At 37.0% G+C, this 23,281-nt stretch overlaps 1 protein-coding gene across 2 annotated transcripts in view; it reads right to left on the bottom strand.

Annotated features, from left to right (window-relative positions):
• STX17 (syntaxin 17) overlaps nt 1-23,281 on the bottom strand; it is a 74,014-nt gene that overhangs the window by 6,492 nt on the left and 44,241 nt on the right. For both annotated transcript variants that reach the window (XM_058694771.1, XM_058694773.1), the window contains exons 4-7: nt 16,899-17,124; nt 8,691-8,806; nt 8,560-8,610; nt 544-630 (exon numbers count right to left, since the gene is read on the bottom strand). In XM_058694771.1, coding sequence (XP_058550754.1) covers nt 544-630; nt 8,560-8,610; nt 8,691-8,806; nt 16,899-17,124 — 480 coding nt within the window. The remainder of the gene's footprint in view (nt 1-543; nt 631-8,559; nt 8,611-8,690; nt 8,807-16,898; nt 17,125-23,281) is intronic.

Genomic DNA, 23,281 nt, shown 5'->3' on the forward strand with positions numbered 1-23,281 from the left:
TCAGAGAGATGAGCTACAAAAAGTGGACTGCTACAAATTGATTTTACTTGCAAAACAATCAATCCACTAACTATCTAGCAGGCTTATTTCAACAGTTTCAGCTGCTATAGATACCCCCAAAGCTTTTATGCTGCACAGAGATTATTCCATGCTGTATACCTGGGGTTAAAAGCAATATTCTATGGAAAACAGATGGTCCCATTGTACCCGTACGGTCACATCCTTACACTTTTGCCCCTACCGGATTCTGGCAACGCTCTACTTCATTCCCTGCACTTCTGCAAATATGCCCTTATAACACCAAAATGCCTTCTAGTGGGGCTTTGGTTTATTCTCTGAAAAATTTCTCTCCCGACAGAATGAATCTTGAGAGTAAAATATTACAACAGTCATTGATTTCTTGCACTACCTATGTCTCATTTGTTCCTTATTTCCTTAATTGCTGGTTCCCTCCACATTAAGGAGAGCAGATCAATTGGGTTAATACTGGAGATTCCTGGGAGCCAGAGTACCATTGATTTGTCAGCAGGAGCAGAATCTTACCTTCCCCAAGTTTTTGGTTCCCTCTTCAACATTCACAGCAGCTCTGTTGACATGGTCTTCAATGCTGTCAATCTTCTCCTGCTGAGACTAGATGCAAAGGAATTATGAGTGAGCAGTCCTGCTGGGGAGCAGCGGTCAGCCAATACACAGTACTTTAATTCCTGTAATCAGGGTCCTGTGTACTGCAGCCTTGCTGTCTGAATAGTGGTTCATTAATAGTGTCTGATAAACTATGCTGAAAGTACAAATTCACTTGTATTAAAAAAAAAAAGGCAACTTAATTATTAGGTAATAAAAGGGTGGCACCTTTATAGGAAAAAGGATCTCACACTAAAATCCATTCAAACATGCAAACGTATTATTCTCCAAATGAACTACTTTGTAAGAGAAGAAAAATCCAAATAAGCATTTACGTGTCATGTTGAGGTTGATGAAAAACAAAACAAAACAAAATGAAACAAAAAACCTTCCTCCTAAGTTACCTTTTTTGAAGATTCAAAGATTTAAAACAGGAAAATTTGCCCTAGGAGTAAAACATGCTTGGATCCAATGAATACAAATTATTACATTTTAGGAACGAGAAGACAATATGGTTTGATCTGTCATGAAATCTTTCCACCTGTGATATGCAGTAGGGGGCTGTGGATGAATTCACTGTCCTGAGTCTCACACCTGTACACTTTAATACATTTTAAAATCATGACAAGTTAAAATATTTCCGATCAAATATATTAATAAGGCATTCTATGAAACACAGCAGCACCTGCTCTGACACAGCAACCTTGTGACTCATGGAATCTTTGGGCACAAGGAATGATTTTTCCCTGAGAGGTGTGAAGCTTCACTACATTTCTCACAAGTGGTTACTGAACTTCAGCTCCAGTGACAGGAACTCATCACCTGCCACAGGAGCACATGCCCACTTTTAAAAAAGCTTTATTTAGACAATTCACCTACAATATGTGCCCATTTTAAGGGTATAGGATGATGAGTTCTGACGAATGTATAAACACCTGTAACCACCATCACATCAATATAGACTGTTCAGGTGCTTTTTCAATTCACTGAAAAAAAGAAGAGAATCCCTCTTTGATCCCAGGTAAATCCTACTTCTACAATGACTGTGAAATAATTCAATTTTAATCCTGAAGTATTTGCCCGCTTAACTTACACCGAATCAGATGTAACACTCTTCTAACTCCAATTATCATTCAAGAACATGAAATGCAATCAGCTGATTTTTCCCCACAGTTCCCCACAGTCATTACTGACATTCCTTCCCTTCCCATACACCAAGTGGGTACCTTTTCACTGTCAGACCTTTCATGGTATCCCTTCATTCCTGTGTTCTCCACTGCTATCTTGACATCTCTAACACAATCCCTGAAAAAGTCCCTTATCAGTTTTCCTTTTCACATTTTTGTCGGACACAAGTACAGCAATGGTTCTCATGTGTTCGAGAGCATGCCTGCGTCCCCTGGAAGACTTCTGAAGGCACGGACTGATGGGGCCGCCCCCTGAGTTTCTGATTCAGTAGACTTCGGGTGAAGCCTGAGAATTTGCATTTCTCATGAGTTCCCAGGTGATGCTGCAAGTCCATGATTCTCACACTTTAAAACCCACTAATGTATGTACATAACTGGTAAGGGCACAACCTTTGGCCAGATGTCCTGTGTTCGAATCACAGCACTGTGTGCCCATGGACAGATTACTCCAGCTATCCAAGGTGTCAATATTCTCATCTCTCAAGAAGGATAATGATATACCCCATGGAGTTGAAGTGAGGATAAATGAGATAGTGACTGTGTGAGGAGAAAAATTTACAAGGTCATTCTCATCTTCTCAAGAAAGCTTAACTCCCATCTTTCTTTTCTAAAAAGCATATTAAACTCTTTTCTATGAAGCTTGAAAATTCTTGGGCATGAAAACCTTAGATCTCTCCTAGCCATTCATTCATTCAGTTTTTATTTTCCTCAGACAAAACTTTTTTAACGTTAGCTTTCTTCTTCCAACCCACAGAAGCATAAGTGCCAGCATTCATAATATCCAACCTGTAGGGATTTCTGACACTGGATTTCTATCATTGTTTCTGTTTGGGACATCCTCAACACTTTCCATTCTTGCCTGAAAGTCTGGGCCAGCAGATAAATCACATGTGTGATCATCAACCTCCACATCCTGATGAGCTGATGGGGTAGAGGGAAAATAGCCAACATGTCTCCTTTCTATCAGTCTCCAAATGATTCCATCAAGATGATGGAGCCTGCTAGGACTACTGTCATTTCTATACCCCAAGTGTGATCCCAAAGCTTCAGGGAAATATTTTTTTAATGCTCCTTCCAAAAAAGGTTGGACACTGCAGCTCTATGATTGTTTTCTTTTAACATAAAGTAAAAATTAAAAATACTTTAAAAAAACTGGGGCACCTGGGTGGTTCAGTCAGTTAAGTGCCTGACTCTTGATTTAGGCTCAGGTCATGATCTCACGGTTTGTGGGATTGAGCTCTGCCTCTGGCTCTGTGCTAACACTGCGGAGCCTGCTTGGGATTCTTTCTCTCCCTCTCTCTCTCTGACCCTCCCCTGCTTGAGTGCTCATGAACACTTTCTCTCTCTCCAAATAAGATAAAATTTTAAAAATTTTAAACATAATTTTAGTATTTTTTCACAAAAATATTTTGGTATAATTGGAGAAAAGACCACAAGACAGAACTAAGCGTGAGACCACTGATGCTCCCCTATCACTGCAATCGCCAGTACTCAATGAGGTCTGTCTGACCCTGGGGAGTAGCCCAAACCTGTGAGTACTTATTCACTACATCAGGAAGCTTGCTTAAATATGGACATGGAGATAAGGCAGAGGGTGATCAGCAACTATCCTGGAATCAACAACTGTCCCTCAGTTGTACAGACCTGCCTCTCCCCTTTTCTTCTTAGTTTGAATCCCAAACTTCTCCTGTATCTTCAAATTCTGCTTCGTAAGTAAAGAGGACTCAATGACACCATCACAATTAGGCAGCAAATTAGTGTCAGTTGTCAATCACTGTCTATACACAATGCCAAACTAGATCCCATCAGAGCTGAATTTGGTCACTAGTCCACCATGCCCTTGGCTCTTTATGTTGGGCCAAACGATACAACTACACAACCTTACCCCAGTACGGGAAATGAAGCTCCTAATAATGATGGCTTAGAAGTCTCCTCACCTCTACCTACCGACCTCCCCGTTTTGCTTCTGATTTGCTTATGTCTGCTTTCATCTGCCTGGGCCTCCCACATTTAACAATCTTGAAACTCCTTTCTTGACATTTTATACTTTGGCCCTTCATATAAGTTCTTGGCATCCCTTTAAAAGGAGTTAGACTCTTCTTTTTAACTTTTTTTTTTTTTTTTTTTAACGTTTATTTATTTTTGAGACAGAGAGAGACAGAGCATGAGCGGGGGAGGGTCAGAGAGAGAGGGAGACACAGAATCAGAAGCAGGCTCCAGACTCTGAGCTGTCAGCACAGAGCCCGATGCGGGGCTCGAACTCACGGACTGTGAGATCATGACCTGAGCTGAAGTCGGACGCTTAACCGACCGAGCCACCCAGGCGCCCCGACTCTTCTTTTTAAAGAGAAAGATGTCTCAAAATACTCTGAGAATGTGTCTGTGGATTTCATTTTAAGAAACACTGAATTAGGTCCACTTATTTACCTGAAAAAAATAACTGAATCTTAGCAGTTAGAGGAGCACTTAAGAGTCTTAAAATGTGATTAAGTGAATATTTGTCAAGCAGAATGCAATCTGGTCATCTGAAGTCCAAACTAATGAACTGGTTTTCCCTTGAATGCCTGTTGTGGACACTTGTACACTCAGCATCCTCTATATCAACCAATAGTAAGACATTCAAAAAATCCATCGCCAAATCTATTTACATCAATAAAAATGCCCTGCCTTGGACAGCCTTGCTAGTAGTTGTGCAGTTTTATTAATGTGCTAAAAGCTATGGGTTTAAGAAACTATTGTCAAAACTATGGTTATTTTCCTTTATTCCTGACTCAATTCCAGGCATCTTTCAAGGCTAGCTCTAGTCTTAGATCTTGGTTAATCCGGGGAACACTGAGCTATCCTGGTTCTGAATTCCAAAAGTATATAATCTATAATTCTTTTTTTTTTTTTTGTAGTCTATAATTCTTAATCATATGCAATAAATAATACACAGAAAAGCTCAGAAACATACAAAGACTACTATATACAGAAATTCAGGATATATACTATACTATATACAAAAATTCAGGCCAATAGGCCTAGATAGAGTAGGCAATAAACAGAGCAGAAGTAGGATGTTGATATCATGGGATTCAGCAATTAGGAAAGAGGTGGTGGCAAAACTGTAACTCTAAGGAAGGAGCCAAAGAGGGAATCATGTAAGCAGGGACAAAAGCAGGAATGCAGTTGGGGTCAGTACAAGGGAAGGGGATATTACTTCAGTTAGTCCTCCCATCAATTTTACAAAACTCACTATTGTCAAACAACACCCTGAAGGTCAAACAGGTAATAAATCTGATTAATCTGATATAATTCATTACATCCCAGTTTTTATGCATCCAGAGTAAAAGCCATAGGGAATAAAGTAGAAGGTAGAGACAATATTGGACCAGCAGCAAGGGTAACATGCCATTGTGTGACAGGCCCAGAGTTCTTTAAATTTCCCTTGACAAGAACTAGGGCAAGTTCCACAGTTATAGGAACAGAAGGCACTTGAGCAATTAAATGCTGAAGAAAAATGAAGGGTGCTTAGTAGATACTAATTTATTATTGGAGCACACCTGGATTTCTCAATGGCTTTGTAGGTTCATTTTTAATTATGGTAAAAAAAAAATGTATGTATGTGTGTGTATGTGTATACACACACACACACAAAAACACACACACATATATATAATATATACATATATATATACATATATATATATATGTATACATAAAGCTTACAATTTTAACCATTTTTAAGCCTGAAATTCAGTGGCATTTAGTACATTCACAATGTTGTGCAATTATCATGACTATCCTATAGGGTTTTTTCTTTTTTTTAACTATTCTCTATTCTTCATTGAGCTTAGCACAGTACTATGCACATAGAAAGTACTCCAAAAACACATGGTTTATTTGTCTAGATACTATCATGTCCATGTGATGATAATGAAAGGGATGTGGTCACTCTGCTTATGTTCCCAAGTCATTAGGTGCCTAAATGGAGCTTCTGTGAGTCCCTGACCATGTGGTCATGAGAACTCAACCACCCTGGGAAGAGTCATCAGGGGTTCTCCTTTGAGCTTGTGCCTAATAGCATTTTGTCCCATGTCCTCACACAGATTATTATAAATAGGACATTTGTATAGAACTATGGCTATAGCCAAAGTCTTTTTACATGAACCTTCCTTGATTATGGGTTAGGAGCTTCTTACGTAACCTAATCAGATATATAATTGTTAAATGGCCACAAACTCTCAATTTTCCTTTCATGTGCCTATTCCACTGGAAGGGAAATATATTTGTCTGGAATGAGAAGACTTTGTACATGTTTAGTTTGTTTTTTAAATCAACTTTATTGAGGTATAATTTATATAATAACAGATTTTACCAATGACTTTTGGCAAATGTATGTTTGTGTAACCATACATGCACAGATTTTAGAAACTGCGTTAAATCAGATATTATGAGTTACAATAATTGAATTAATTCTGAAACAACAAATATTTTGGGATTCTTGTATCATTACCTTTGATATGCAAGTATATCAATAGATTGTACAGATATCTAATCAAAAAACTTCAAGCATTTGGCTTCTTCTGATTTAGAAGCATCAAAAAAGGAAAATGCTTTAAACAATCTACTGACGTTCAATTTGAGGCATTAGATGCCAAGAAAAAAATACAAAAACTAGAAAACAACCAAAGGAAGGGACTAGCACTAAAAAGCCCAGAAATCCTATTCTAGAAGGAGCATATTAGAGAATCAAGAACTCTTAAAAGAAAAAAATATGATGAGGTGGGATAGGGTGAGGAAGGAGAGTATTGGTCTCAAGAAGATGAATAATTTTATATGGAAAAATTACCAAAGTTGTTCAGTCTATGGCTCCAAGAGGGCAAAAGTACCAGAGGGAAGTTATTATAGGGCAGAGCTTACACAGGGAGGAACTTCTAAGAGGTAGTCTTCAAATAGAATGGCTGAAATAGAAAGTATCCCCACGCTGTAATTGTTCAAAAAAAGCAAAAAACCATCTATATGGGAAGCTGGGGCAAGAACAGAATTGGATTAGCTGGCCTTGTAAATCCTTTCCAATTCCAGTTCTGAGATTGTGTAATCTAGGGACTTTTATCCTTAAAAAGCCAGGCATCAGGGAAACCATAACTCACAGATGTAAAAACCCCAAATCACAGTTTGATCAAAAACAAAGAACTAGGGGTGCCTGGGTGGCTAGTTGGTTAAGCGTCCAACTCTTGATTTCAGTCCAAGTCATGATCTCATGGTTCATGGTTTGTGAGATAGAGCCCCACACAGGACTCGGCGTTGACAGCACTGTGCCTGCTTGAGATTCTCTCTCCCTCTGTGTCCCTCCCCTGTATGCATGCTCTCTCATTAAAAAAAAAAAAAAAAAAAAAAAACCAAAAAACTAAACCTAGACAAAAGCATAAGCAGACACTGGTTTGTTCCTCTGTGTGCACACAGACATATACACACATACTCATATAGCCAACCTTCCCATACTTCCTGGGAAGGAAAAATAAGAATAATTAGAAAAATAATGACAGAATCTATTGTCTTTCCTACCAAATCCACTTTATGTTCCCTGATCTGTGTTAACAATGTCACTGGCTACTCAATTATGCACAATAAAGCCTGATGTTTTGAGTCTTCCATCTTCCTTCAATTTCTGCTAAGCCTACCCCAGAAATACCTCTCATCTGGCCTTTACCTTTATATTGTATTGCCATTGCTCTTGGTAAAACTCTTGCTATTGTTCCTTAACTAGTCATCCGCCTATTATACCCCCCTTCCTGAGGTCATTATTCACACTGCTAATGGTAATCTTAACCGTTAGCAGTGTGAACCTGCTTATCACTCTAACCTGCTTAAACATTTATATTTGCCAGGGGAGAGGGGAAAATGGGCAAAGGGCATTGAGGAGGGCACTTGTTGGGATGAGCACTGGGTGTTGTATGGAAGCGATGAATCATGGGAATCTACCCCCAAAACCAAGAGCACACTGTATACATTGTATGTTAGCCAACTTGACAGTAAATTGTATTTAAAATTTTTTTTTTAATATTGGCCCCTTAATGCCTACAAATTAAAGTTAAAATTCTTTGGTGTGGCCCGCAATACCATCTCAGTCTGGCTCTCACACTCCCTGCTTTGCTTGCCCATAGTATCTCATCCTTTGGTTTTATTGCAATCCTGGTCATTCTTGAAAGGCCACACACTTCTCTATTCCATGTCTTCAGCTGTTTTCAAAGGCACCCCTCCCCACTCCTATCTATGGACATTGTACTCAATTTTCAAGGCTCAAGCAAATGCTACCTATCTTGTGAAGATACCCTTAATACTTCTACCTCACAACCCCTGCCTCCCTCCCTTGGAATTAAATGCTTCTCTTAGAGCTGATAACACTTCCCTTCAATCTCATTTTTGCACTTAACAATCATGTTTGAAATTTCAGTTTTTGGGGTCCAAGCTTATCTCCACCCACTGTAAATCCTTGAAAGCAGAGAACAGGTTTCATCTATTTCTATAGCTAACCTTGTCAGACCCCTGGTGCCAAGGATCTAACACAATACCTTCTATATAACAAATCTTTGACAAATGTTTATTAAATTGATTTGGAAGCTGAGGACTGTTAGACTTTTACCCAGGGCTCAATACCAGTTTTGAAAATTGTAACTTCTATTAAAATTCTAATAAAAAGCCTAGTAATTGATAAAAGCCTCTTATCATACTAATCTAACATTTCTAAGACAAAAACTATTATACTTACATTCACTAGGAGAGAGAAATCAGTGACCAGTTGGCTAAGTTCAATTAAGTCCTTAAAAAGAGAGAGAGAAAAAAAAAGTTACTTATTTTTATGCCTCACAGCTACCAAAATGAAAATAATTTTTTACATACCGCTTCTAAGCTTTCCCATGATTCTGCAGCATTTTGATCTCGAGGAATTTCAGGCAACGCATATACCTGAGTCATATTCTGAGGATCATCTTCAGCCTCAGCAGTATGAAATGTTCCTGAATGAACATAGCCTCATGTTTAGGGTTTATGTGCTTTGTTACAAAGTGGATAGCATAACTCAATTTCATAAAACAATTTCCATGTAAAATACTAACTGAATTCAGACTAAAAGTAAATCGATTATTCTATAAAAACAGATTTATCTATGGCAGATTGTTCAAAAGTTAACTTTTTTCTTTAATTTTTCTACAAAATCACCTGAAAAAAAAAATGGCTACAACAAATGCCATCTACCCAATCTGAATAATTAGAGCTAGATGTGGAAGAAGCACTGAAGAAGAACTATTCTATTTGGCCAACATTCCACACAGAGATACTCAGTAGAAATAGGTTTCACATTTTCAATGCTAAATCATTAACCCTTTCTTTGGGTATTTTTTTATTTTTTTTAAACAGTTCTTTTTTTTTTTTTTAACGTTTATTATTTTTGAGACAGAGAGAGACAGAGCATGAACGGGGGAGGGTCAGAGAGAGGAAGGCACAGAATCTGAAACAGGCTCCGGGCTCTGAGCTGTCAGCACAGGGGCCCGATGCGGGGCTCGAACTCACGGACCGCGAGATTGTGACCTGAGCCGAAGTCAGCGCTCAACCGACTGAGCCACCCAGGCGCCCCTCTTTGGGTATTTTAGTAATAAATACCAGATTCATAAGGTGTTAAAAGTAGGAAAGTGATGTGTTTTTTTGCAATGAAAAACATTTTGGGTAACAAATTTGTCATCAAATGAACACCACGTGGATCTTTTCATACATATTGTCTATCCTTCTCCTCATTTTTCTAGGCCATGTCCTAGAAAGACATTGCTTTTGTCTTTTCTGAGTCTTAAAAAGTCACCAGGGCACTTGGGTAGCTCAACTGCTTAAGCAACTGACTCTTGGTTTCAGCTGGGTCATGATCTCACATTCGTGAGTTCAAGCCCCACATCAGGCTCCATGCTAACAGCATGGAGATTTCTTTTTCCCTCTCTCTCTGCCCTTTTCCAGCTTTCTCTCTCTCTTTTCCTACTCTCTCTCTCTCTCTCAAAAAATAAACATAAAAAGTCATCGACCCACTAAGGCCTTCCTCATTAAAACTGCTATGATGATGAATTAATTTACACTCCAAACTCTACCATCAAGTCTTTATTTCCTTGTATTGGTTTTACCAATCATTCATGTGTTAAACTGATACGTACAGAATGTCTACTAAATGCCAATCAGTGTGCTAGGGTACTACTGACACAATGGTAAACCATAAAAACAGTTCCAGGGAGTCAACATAGTATAGTGGTTAAGAGCATGGACCTAGTCAAAAAGACCTAGTTTAGAATCCAGGTTTGGCTATTTATTAGCTCTTTGACTCATTTTCCTCATTTTAATTTTTTTTTAATTTATATATTTTTGAGAGACAGAGAGAGCATGCATGTGCATGCATACAGGGGAGGGGCAGAGAGAGAGGGAAAGAGAGAATCCCAAGCAGGCTCCACACTGTCAGCATGGACCCCAACGTAGGGCCTGAACCCACAAACCATGAGATCATAACCTGAGCCTAAATCAAGAGTCGGACGCTTAACTGATTGAGCCACCCAGGAGCCCCTCCTCATTTTTAAAATGAGGTGAATGAAAGGGGCGCCTGGCTGGCTCAGTTCAAGAGCATGCGACTCTTCATCTTGGAGTTGTGAGTTTGAGCACCACGCTGGGTATAGAGGTTACTTAAATGAATAAAAACTTCAAAATATTAAACAATAAAAATAAAAATAAGGTGATAGATATTTACTTTGCACTGCGCCTGGCTTAATTATTCAGTACAGATGGGTTAATAAATAGTTACTACTAAAATAAATAGCCATTGCTACTGCTGCTATTATTAATGGAGCTTACCATATTATGTACAATACAGACATGTTAACAGACAAGTTCAGTATAGTCTGATAAGACCTATGGTACGAGTAAATATTGAATGCTATGTGAGCACAAAAGAGAGGTATTTAACCTAGACTTAGGGAGGGGAGACTAGTCGGAGGTTTTGAAGCTGAAGGCTGAGGATGAACAGAAATGACATAGGTGAACCCAGGCAAAGGTGGAGGGAGAAGCAGAGACTGTTCAGGTCAGGGAGAGTAATATGTGCATCGGTTTGGGAACTGAAAAGAATTCAACTGAAGGGAAGACTATGAAAGAGAAAAGCAAAGGATGAGGAAAAAAATCTAAGGTGACATTATTCATGGCATTATAAATTATGTTAAAGAATTTTGTTTATCTCATAAGATCAATATGGAACTATTAAAAGGAGTTGGAGACTACTGGGAAGCTGGAGGATGCCATAATCAGATTTCAGATTTAGAAAACGAACCATAGCTATAGCGTGAAGAATAGATTAAGGATGAAGTTGAAAGGTAAAAAAAATTAGAGAGCAGAAAAACCAATTGGGAGACTTTGCAGCAAGTCCAGTGCAAAATGATGATGCTCTAGGACAGTGGCAGTGGAAATGGAAAGAAGAGATCTGAAGGTCTAATTTCCTTTTGTCCCCCTTACTTCAAGCTCAAAATACCTACCACTTTAATGTTATCTGACCACCTACTGTGTTGGGTACCAGAGATAAAAAAGTAATACAAAGTAGATGCTCTTAAGGAACATATTCTAGGAGAGTTACACATACAAAGAGATAATCCTAAAACAATAAAAGAGTACAATGGCATTTAGATAGAGGGATATAGATACATACAGTATTTTGAGAATTCCAAGTCTGGGATGGCATCTGACCCAGCTTGGTGTGGGTGTGCAGTTTATGAAATAGCTTCCTAAAAAAGGTGATCTTACAAGACAAAGAAAAAAGGTCTTCAAAAGAACAAACAATATAGCTTAACATAAAAATCAGCAGGTTGGTCTTGCCAAAGGATAAAGCAGAAGGCACAGAGTTACAAACACAGAACATTAAGTAGATGTTTAGGAGGGGCCTTGCAGGCCAGTTAAAGGCTTTGGACTTTATCTGACAGAGAGTGGAGAGCTACTGAAGTGTTATAAGCAAGGACATGACATAGTGACACGTGATACCTGATCCACTCCTAAAAGTCATTATAACTCTTTAAATTCACCTTCTCGATTTCTTTTTTCATCCTAGTCAATAATTGATGGCATGTTATAAAACAGCATTACTATTTTACTTTTGAAACTTATGAATGTTTTACCTCTTGAGGAAAATAATTTGAATTGTTTAGGAAGCGCATAGTAGTTGATTAAAAAATATTTTGTAGGCTTATCAGAATTGACAGTGTTCTTTAAAAAAATTTTTTTTTTAAATGTTTATTTATTTTTGAGACAGAGACAGAGTGTGAACAGAGGAGGGGCAGAGAGAGAGGGAGACACAGAGTCCGAAACAGGCTCCAGGCTCCGAGCTGTCAGCACAGAGCCCGACGCGGGGCTCGAACCCATGAACTGTGAGATCATGACCTGAGCCGAAGTCGGACACTTAACCAACTGAGCCACCTAGGCGCCCCACAGTGTTCTTTTAATTTTGAATTTTAACTTCTCTGAATACATTTCCTTATCTTATAGGAAGAGCAAAAACATCAGATACGGAGTAGATTTTACATTACAACATTATAACAAGTATCCAATATTTTAAAAGCTCTCTGATTTTTACAAATGTTTAAAAGAGTTACTTACCCTGTGTCCTAACATAGCACATAAAGACACTTTCATTTTCATGTCAATCAAGATAAATGAATTACTCTAAGACCGCTCTTCCACTTAATATTTCTATTGTAATAAGAACTCCACTTCTTTAATAAGATGATGAATAATGATAACTTTGTTATCATTAACAGACCAAATGTAAAGCAGAACTTTATAAATAGAACATCCACTCTAAGGATTTTTATAAGCCCTAACCCTTATTCTATTACAGAGGATTTAAATGAAACTGTCAGGGTATACAACAAAACGAGGGGAGATTGTCATACATAAATTCTTGGCCTAAAAATTGAAGGGGTGGGAAATGTTTGGTATTTTAAGCAAACATAAAAGATTCCCCTTTGTAAAAAATAAGAAATGTTTAAGTCACTTACGTCTCACTTGAAACCAAACTGCGTATGCATCTTAGTTCAAATGGAGTCTGAGAACAAAGAAATCTGTTCTATTCCGGGGAAAATCCTGCTGTAAACTTACAACTCTGAACATCACTAATCAATGTGAGGCATAACTAACAATTAAGAAAGAAACCCTTTAATATCTACAACTTCTGTAATTCATTTATTCCAGCTTATATTAGAAATCAGTACCTCAGTGAATATTTATTGACTTTGAACTTTCAGAAATTACTATAGACATGATGAGGGAAAACACTGAGACAGATTATAGCTGCAGGAAAGAAGGATGAAGAATTTATCCTGTCCACAGAAGTGAAAATTGCTATTGTTTTATATGATGAAATAATCTAAGATAGTTCCATCCACATGACAACTCCAAGTGTAAAGGGCAGATAGAATACATATACGTCGCACCACTGTTTTTCAAACTCCAGTTTTAAGACCGTATTATTTACTACATTATTTATTATTTGTAGTAAAAATATTAACATATTTTTAGTTGTTAATAACACAGACATAAGATTTTTTCCCTTCTCTTTATACGTCCAAACATTCTTTGTCTCTCTCCATATTTCATTGAAAGGCAATGATTCTACTAAGAATTACAACACAACATATAAAAAGTTTCCACTAAACTTCACTATGTTAGGGAAAGTTTCATTATAAATCTAAATTAATTTAAAAGCATTTCCTGAATTTTTCATTTTCTGACAGATTAAAAATAGTGAAATTAATCTACTGATCATCTATATCAACTTATCTATCAAAATAAAATGACTTCTAAGTCATGGCTTAACTTAGTGGTAAAGGAGGATTTTTAAGAAAATTAAAGCCAATAGAAAATATATCTTCTGAATAATATACAAAACTATCCACGTGTTTCGCAAAACTGTTCACCACATGTATATATACCTGTGATAAAATCTGATATTTCATCAAATTCAATATGCAGTCTGAAGTTCCCAGCAGTTTTAAGATTGGATTCTTTTCTTTTGTGAATATTTGTTTAAAATGTAATAAGATTCTGTTCCTATTGCACTGGTGAGCTGCATGTGCCGGATGGGGAGTAAGAAAGACAATGATTGAGAGAAGCACTGATTCACTCTGTATGACCTGATACACCTTTCTAAATACAAATCAAATTTGTAGGCTCATCACTTCTCTTGGTGGGAAGCAATGCTAAAAATGAAACTAGACACACAAGTGAAACAGAAGGGAGTTTCTCAGATCAAGCAAGATTGGCAGAGAAGATTTGCTTTAGGAACTCTCAGAATCTGGACAAAAGAAACAGCAAAATCATCACAGCTTCCTCCTAAACTTAATAAGCTTCTTTTACTCTCCAGAGAACATAAAACATCCTATTCTACTTGTTATTTCTATCTGTAAATGAAAAAACTATTTTTGTATTTCGATCTCACTCGTGGAAATGTGGCAACATTGCTCCTGAATCTCTGCTGATATTTCCAACCAATTTATTTAGAATCAGATTGAATTTTTAAAGGAAGAAGTATTTTAAGGCACTTAACTTCTATGCAAATCACATTTTTCTGTATAGGCTGTCACTACTATAATGAGTATCTAAAGCAAAAACAAAGAAAAACCAGAAAGCACAGATAAAAACATGCAGGATGACAGAAAAGAGTCTACAGCCAGAAGACCACACATGGAGTGAACCGAGTTCCTACCCCACTATTAAGGTCTTATGTAAATTAGTTCCTTTGTTTTCATTATTCTCCACCTTTCCCATCTCTCAATTACTTGTTAATAATATTTCTGGATTTAAGGCAACCTAGTACAAACTCTCACAGTTGGCGAAATACTCAGGCACTTGGTGAGATAGTTCATTTAACTGCTTAATGTTGGCAATAGATTCAAAGTCAAAGCGCAATCTGACCATTTGGAATTTGACATTCTACTATTGTTTTAGGCACAAATTAGGTATTTTTTTTTTATATAAATGGGTTGTCTCAAATTTTTTTTTTTTTATAAATGCTACAGAGGTTTAATTGTGTAGTTTCTCCTGGTGGCAAGTGATTAGGTCTTTAGCTAATTTGATGTTCCATGAAATGAGAAGTTTGAGAATCATTACAGATGGAAAATCCTGTGTCTCTGCCCCAATCTTTTTCATTTTCTCTGTACACGTTTCCTCAAATTTTGCCAATATATAATATATAGTTTTAATACCAGTTTCATACAGAGATATTTAATTGCCAGCAAACTGGGTAAACTGCCTTTTTCTAATAATCACCCAGTTTCTCTGATGATATTTAAATCCAAGTCTGTCGAGCCCAAACAGTCCTGACAGAAACCCAAATAATGCAATAAAAAAATGCAAATGAAAGCAAGTATTAGAATAGTATCATATTGTGAGAAACTGTCAGAACGCAAAATTTTTGTTTCCTAGGTAATTGCTAGTGATGGGCAACTCAAAACTAAATAGCAAAAGAAACTGATGTCAGCAACTCTTCCCAGAAAATCCAACATATCTTCACTGTTGTTACCGCCATCACAACTGTCACAATGTCTAAGTGGGTAAACTAGCTGCTTAATCACATGGAAGCCCAATTTCTCTAAGGCAAATAAAGTATCAGTTCACACTAAATGATATGAACAGCATTTAGCCTCATCAATACAGTGGTGATAAATATATATGGACAGAATAATGTAAACAGTAACCGGTTAAAAACTATCAAAAAGCATTCTTCCCAAATACTCTTCAAGCAAGGGGCTGAGTGTTAACATTTCCTTCTCTCCAAAACAACACTTTAGGTACTGGTTATCACAGAGTGTAGTGAGTATGGCACATCCGAAATTATAAAATTGTCTCCAAAAACACATTTATTTATTCACATTTATGAAACATTTATTAATGGCCCGCTATGTGCCAAGCACTACTATATGCTACGTACTGAGGATACAATAAAAGTAAGATTTACCAAGAAAGTCTGGATGATGGCCTAAATGTTTCCTCTAATTTCTAAATTTGGACTTCCCTGTAAATTATTGGGTCATTAGTACTGAAAATATAACATTAAAAATAATCTAATTTTGGAGACAGGGAATGGTACAGGAGCCTCCTACATAAATGAAAAGGGGAAAACTCAGCAGGTATAATATCCTTCAGAGTCTATTCTGATTTGTAATTTATTTATATTCCACTTTTTCCACTAAGATTTAAGGCAACTTAGAACATATGTAAAATGTAATAAATAGCATAATTAAAGGGAAACGAAGAAGGAAAAATGAAGGAAGCAATTATAAAACAAAGCCAGGAGCTAAAAAATTGGCTTTTGGTAGTTAAAAAAAATTCAGATTTAGGCTTTCCAGTAAATAACTCAAGTAGAGAAACCTTATCAGTTATGCCATCCAGTACCCATAGGATTAAAAAAAAAAAAAAAAAAAAAGACCAACTGCTTTCAAGTACTACTACATATTAAACCAAGAATTGTTTTTTTAGAGGTCTTTATAAAGGTACTACTATCATGCAATTAACAATTATCAATTACATCCTTAAAAGAGATATAATGACAAGTTTTACCGGACTGTTTCTTAAAGTATCACCTCATAAAAGCTGATAGCATGACCCCGAATGCAGATTTTCTTTAATGTCATTAAACTCAGAAAACTGAGCTGGGAGATAGATCTAACATCCACTATGAAAGAAAGTCAGAACGCCAAAGAAAGAGGTGTGCCTGATCAGGCTACTCCTGCACCAGGAGATGAAAGGGGCATACTCTGCAATCCAGGATGACATTCTCCTTAGGAAATATTATAACATTTATTTTCATTATATAGACAAATAGGTACTTGAAGCCTCGAAGTTCCACTCTATACAGCACAGTCTTAAAATTTTTATCCTGCAAAACTTCTAGGGTATGCATTTCTAGGCACACTCAGGGTTCAACAATTCAGCAGACTGAAATAGAAGGTGATCCCTGGAGACTCACATTATCTGCAACAGCTATACAAGATGGTGAACTTTAACTAAATGCATTACTATGATCAAAAATAAGACTTAGTACATTACCACCAACAGTCATGGATCTGGTCAAAGAAGGTTGTAATAAAGTTTCTTCATCATTAAATTGTTTCTTAAGTTCTTCTACAGATTCCAGATGGAGTTGAAGAAATTCTGCTGTTGCTGTTGATGCTTCTTCTTTAACAGGGTCTATCATTCTCTTCAGAAGTACTAGGTCATCCTTTCGGACTTTCAAACAAAGTTTCTCCATTTCTCGGATATTGGAACGGAGTTGCTACAAAAGAAAAAAAAATCATTAAAGCCACCATCTATTAATATGAAATATCTTTATTGTCAAAAGTAATCTGTGATAATGCTTGTAAATGGAAATAATACAAGTATTCTCTACGGCAGAAAGTATACCTTTTTTAAAATTTTTTGTATCTCTAGCCAAATTGAACTTCATGAGAACTCACATCCAGGTACTTTGAGTTTGTTTAGCATTCTTTTCCTTCATTAAATGTGATTATTATAAAGATAACACATGCTCTTCATAATAAATCAAACACTGTAGAACATATCTAGACAAACTTAATGATGCCCGCCTTCACTGATCCCACCACCTCTTCACTGATCCCACCACCTCTCTTTACCCAGTCCTTCCACATATTTCCCACTGCTCATGCAAACATTAACATATATAGCCTTTCTTTTCACAAAAAAAAAAAAAAGGATTACACTGTGCATAATAATCCATAATTTGTTATTTCTCACCCCAATAATATAACAATACCACCATGGATATCCTTCCATGGGTGTACCATATTCCACAGTATAGATGGAAAATAATGTATTCAATGACTCCTACAAGTGATCAATAGTCATTCATGTTGTTTCCAAAACAGAAGTCCTTGAATATAATCCTAATATACCATAACAGTATATATCACTATTATAGTATATTCTATTATACTATATTTTGTAGGATCGATTTCCTGGGTGCCTGGGTAGCTCAGTTGGTTAAGCATCCGACTTCGGCTCAGATCGTGATCTCACAGTTCTTGAGTTTGAGTCCTGCTCTGGGCTCTGTGCTGACAGCTCAGAGCCTGGAGCCTGCTTCAGATTCTGTGTCTCCCTCTCTCTGCTCCTCCCCCACTCGTGCTCTGTCGCTGTCTCTCAAAAATAAATGTTAAAAAATTAAAAAAAAATTGATTCCCAAAAGTGAGAGTACTTAAAGGATAATGCGCATTCTTATTTCAATAACTATTAACAGTGTTTTCCTACCAGTAACAAATTATACTACCACCAAAGTATGAATGCCCATTTCCCTACATACTGCCAGTTGTACATGTTATCTCACTGTTGTTTTAATTTGCATTTCTGAGTGTTGTCAGGTTTTTATCAAATGATTTCCCTCTCTTTTTAAAACCATCTACTGACATAATCATGGGGCACCTGGGTGGCTCAGTCGGTTAAGCATCTGGCTGTTGATTTTGTCTCAGGTCATGATCTCACGGTTATGAGACTGAACCCCACATCTGGCTCTGTGCTGAGAGTGTGTGGAGCCTGCTTAAGATTCTCTCTCTCTCCCTATGACCCTCTCACATGCTCGCTCTCAAAAAAAAAAAAAATCATCTACTGACATAATCATAAATTTTCCTCTAAGGTGCTGATATAACGAGCTATGGGCAGGTTTCATGGTATAGAGCCATCTTTATACTTCTGAGATAAACTCTTCCTAATCACATATATAATTTTTTTGATTCAATTTGCTAATAATTTATTTGGACTTTTAACACATCTGTTTGTGTGTGCATGCATGTGCACACATGAACGGTGTGTCTATATTATCTCTATCAGACTTAAGGTCACTTTAACAAATTTAAGGTTGTGCTAGTTTCACAGAATGAACTGTGGAGCTTTCCATTTTTTCCAATAGTCTATACTCCTGAAAAACATAAAATCCAACTATTCTTTGACAATTAAATACAACTAACTTGCAAGAATGATCTGAGTATGATGCTTTTAAAAGTTATAGATCTCTATATTATATAATTTATAATATATATTAATATAACAATTTTCATATAACATTTTAAATTCTTCTCCCCTATTGTACTTCCACAGATACTAATGCAAATTCTGTATAATAGGACAAAATGTACTAATTTCTTTAATTTCTCAAGTACTTACTCTGAGTGAAGTGTTACATTCCATATTACCACATTCCACATTACTACATTACAGGAAAATCAGAACAAAGATAACTTGTTTAGGATTTACTTAATTATCTAGCAGCAAAGTGCAGTTAAAACCGAGGTTTTTTTAATTAAGTTTTTATTTTAATGCCAGCATAGTCAATACAGTGTTAGTTTCAGGTCAACAATACAGTGATTCAACAATTCCATATTACACCCAGCACTCATCACAACAACTGCACTCTTTAATCCCCATCACCTTTTTCACCCATTCACCCATCCTCCCAACCCACCTCCCCTCTGGTAACTATCAGTTTGTTCTCTATAGTTAATAGTCTGTTTCTTGGTTTCTCTTTCTCTCTCTCTTTTTCCTTTGACCATTTGTTTTGTTTCTTAAATTCCACATGAGTGAGATTATATGGTATTTGTCTTTCTCTAACTTATTTCACTCATCATTAATATCTCTAGCTCCATCCATGTTGCTGCAAATGACAAGATTTCATTCTTTTTTATGGGTGAATAATATTCCTCTGTGTGTGTGTGTATCACATCATCTTTATTCATCTATCCATGGATACCTGGGTTGCTTCCATAATTTGGCTATTGTAAATAATACTGGTATAAACACAGAGGTGCATGTATCCCTTTGAAATAGTGGGTTTAAAAATTTTTTTTTCTATGTTTGTTTATTTTTAGGAGAGAACAAGCATGAATGGGGGAGGGGCAGAGAGAGGGAGGCAAAGGATCCAAAGTGGGCTCTGCACTGACAGACAGCCCGATGTGGCACACAAACTCATGAACCATGAGATTGTGACCTGAGCCAAAGTTGGATGCTTGATGGACTGAGCCACCCAGGTGCCCCTGAATTTGCATTTTTTGTATTTTGGGGTAAATACCCAGTTTGCATTCCCACCAACAGTGCACAAGGCTTCCCTTTCCTCTACATCCTCATCAACACTTGTTGTTTCTTGTGTTTTGATTTTAGTCATTCTGACAAGTATGAGGTGATATCTCACTGTTGTTTTGATTTCCATTTCCCTGAGGATGAGTGACATTCAGCATCTTTTCATGTGTCTGTTAGCCATCTGGAGATCTTCTTTAGACAAATGTCTGTTCATGTCTTCTGCCCATTTTTTAATTGGATCATTTGTTTTTTGGGGTGTTAAGTTGTATCAGTTCTTTATATTTTGGATATGTCATTTGCAAATACCTTCTTGTATTCAGTAGGTTGCCTTTTAGTTTTGATGACTGTTTCTTTTGCTGTGCAGAAGCTTTTTATTTTGATGTAGTCCCAACAGTTCATGTCTTTTATTTCCCTTGCCTCAGGAGACATATCTAGAAAAATGTTGCTCTGGCCAATGTCAGAAAAATTACTGCCTGTGCTCTCTTCTAGGATTCAATGAAAACCCCGGTATTCTTAAAAGTCCAGCAATCTTTCCATTAAACTACAACCACAATTCCTATCTATATGGTACCTTAATATAATCTAAACTATCCATTTTATTCTAGTAAAATGAAAAACAATTCTGAAGGGGCGCTGGGGTGGCTCAGTTGGTTGAGTGTCTGACTCTTGATTTCATCTTAGGTCATGATCCCGGGGTCATGGGATCCAGCCCTGTGTAAAGCTCCTCTCTGAATGTGGAACCTGCTTAAGATTCTCTCTTTTCCTCCCTCCCTCCCTCCCTCCCTCCCTCCCTCTCGCTCCCTCCCTCCCTCCCCCCTTGCCCCTCTCCCCCCACTCATGCTCTTCCTCTCTAAAATAAATTAAATTTTTTAACAAGTTAAAAAAAGCAGGGGCACTTGGGTGGCTCAGTCGGTTAAGTATCTGACTTCAGCTCAGGTCATGATCTCGCAGTTCGTGGGTTCAAGCCCAGCGTCGGGCTATGTGCTAACAGCTCAGAGCCTGGAGCCTGGTTCCAATTCTGTGTCTCCCTTTCTCTCTGCCCCCCTCTCACTCCAGCTCTGTCTCTCTCACAAAAATAAATAAACGTTAAAAAAATTTTTTTTAATTCAAAAAAAAATCCGGAAAAAATAGTTTAGCTGCAACCTAATGTATCTTGTAAGATTTTCTGGGTGAATCAGAAAGTTGTGTCTCTATCCTGTCATGATTCTATACTTCCTTTAACTTTATGTCACTCTTACCATCCCAATGTGAACTGCAAAACCTAAGGATAACTGAACTATAAATTAAAAATATGTGACATGCAATCATTAACATGGAAAAATCATAGAACATACAGGCCTATGTTATCATCTAGTACAACCTTATGATTTTACAAGAGAGAAACTGGACTCCAGATGAGCACAGTGGCAGAATTAGGTCTAGAGCAAGTCCTGGAACAATATTATTGCTAACACACCACCATCTCTTGGCAATGCAATTCTTTTTTTTTTTTTTTTTAATTTTAGAGAGAGAGCACAAGCAGGGGAGAGGGGCAGAGAGAGGGAGAGAGAATCTTAAGCAGGCTCCACGCTGAGCACAGAGCCCAATACAGGGCTCGATCCCACAACCCTGGGGATCATGACCCGAGCCAAAATCAAGAATGGTATGTGCAACCGACTGAGCCACCCAGACACCGACGGCTGTACAATTCTCTTCCGAAGTACAGTTGTAAAGCTTGGTTACATACTTGCCACATAGTCCATAAAAATATTTTAGGCAATATTATCTTGGAGAAGCATTAAAAAGTTTCTGCAGCTAATGACTATTTGCCTATGACATAGTCTTACTCTCTTACAGAATTTGTGCATCTGTTTATGCCCCAGTCAAATTATAGTGTCCAGAATTCTATTACTATGGGTGGAGGAGAAAATGTTAAGAGAAAGAAAGAAAATATCCATTGAACTATATTTCTGATACTATACTAACAAAAACACAATGGCTGAATTTTTATCAACACTTACTATAAGTTGTCTGTTGTACTAAGTATTTACCTTCTTCATCTTGTTTTACCTTCACAACTTACTTTTGAAACAGGTATTACTATCATTCTCATTTTAAAGAAGAGGAAATTAAAGCAAGAAAAAATTTTTGAAAGCCCAGGATTACACTTCTAATAAAAAGTACAGCCAGGAATCAAATCCAGGCTGCAGAGCATGTGTTCTCAACAACTTTTCTACATAACTATAATATCCAACAGAAATATAATGCAAACCACAAATGTAAGCCATATATGTAATTTAAAATTTTCTGACAGTCACATTAAAAAGAAACAGTTGAAGTTAATTTTAATGTTTGTATTTAACTCAATATATCCAAAATATTATCAACATGTAATCAATATAAAAATTATTAATGAAATATTTTACATTTACAGCACGTCTCAATTCAAACTAGCCACATTTTAAGTGCTCAACAATTACATGTGGCTAGGAGCTAACATATTGGACAATATAGTTATAGAGTCTCTCCAAAATCAAATAAAAGTAACAGGATGGCAAAACCATATGTGAAAAATATAAAATGGGTCTTTCTGCTTCTGGGTATAGCAAACTAGATAATTCAAAGTAACCCTCCCACCAATGACTAGTTAAAAAGCTGAAAATCACAAACAAAATTCAAAGGCATCAAAAAGCAAAGAAGACAGTAAGAAATGTACAGGTCTAGAATTAGACAAAAGTGGAAATCCAGAGAGGTGAGTCCTAAACTCAAGGCCACATTTGCTTGGGGGTACTTGCTTACCAGAGTGTTTGACAGGCTCACAAATTTTTTTATTTTTTTATTTTTTTTATTTTTTAAAATTTACATCCAAATTAGTTAGCATATAGTGCAACAATGATTTCAGGAGTAGATTCCTTAGTGTCCCTTACCCCATCCCCCTTCCCACAACCCCTCCAGTAACCCTCAGTTTGTTCTCCATATTTATGAGTCTCTTCTGTTTTGTCCCCCTCCCTGGTTTTTTATTAGTTTTGTTTCCTTCCCTTATGTTCATCTGTTTTCTCTCTTAAAGTCCTCATATGAGTGAAGTCATAGGATTTCTGTCTTTCTCTGACTAATTTCACTTAGCAAATACCCTCTAGTTCCATCCACGTAGTTGCACGTGGCAAGATTTCATTCTTTTTGATTGCCGAGTAATACTCCATTGCATATATACACCACATCTTCTTTATCCATTCATCCATCGATGGACATTTGGGCTCTTTCCATACTTTGGCTATTGTTGATAGTGCTATAAATATGGGGGTGCATGTGTCCCTTCGAAACAGCACACCTGTATCCCGTGGATAAATGTCTAGTAGTACAATTGCTGGGTC

This window comes from Neofelis nebulosa, chromosome 12, assembly GCF_028018385.1.
Source record: "Neofelis nebulosa isolate mNeoNeb1 chromosome 12, mNeoNeb1.pri, whole genome shotgun sequence".
Lineage (NCBI taxonomy): Eukaryota > Metazoa > Chordata > Mammalia > Carnivora > Felidae > Neofelis > Neofelis nebulosa.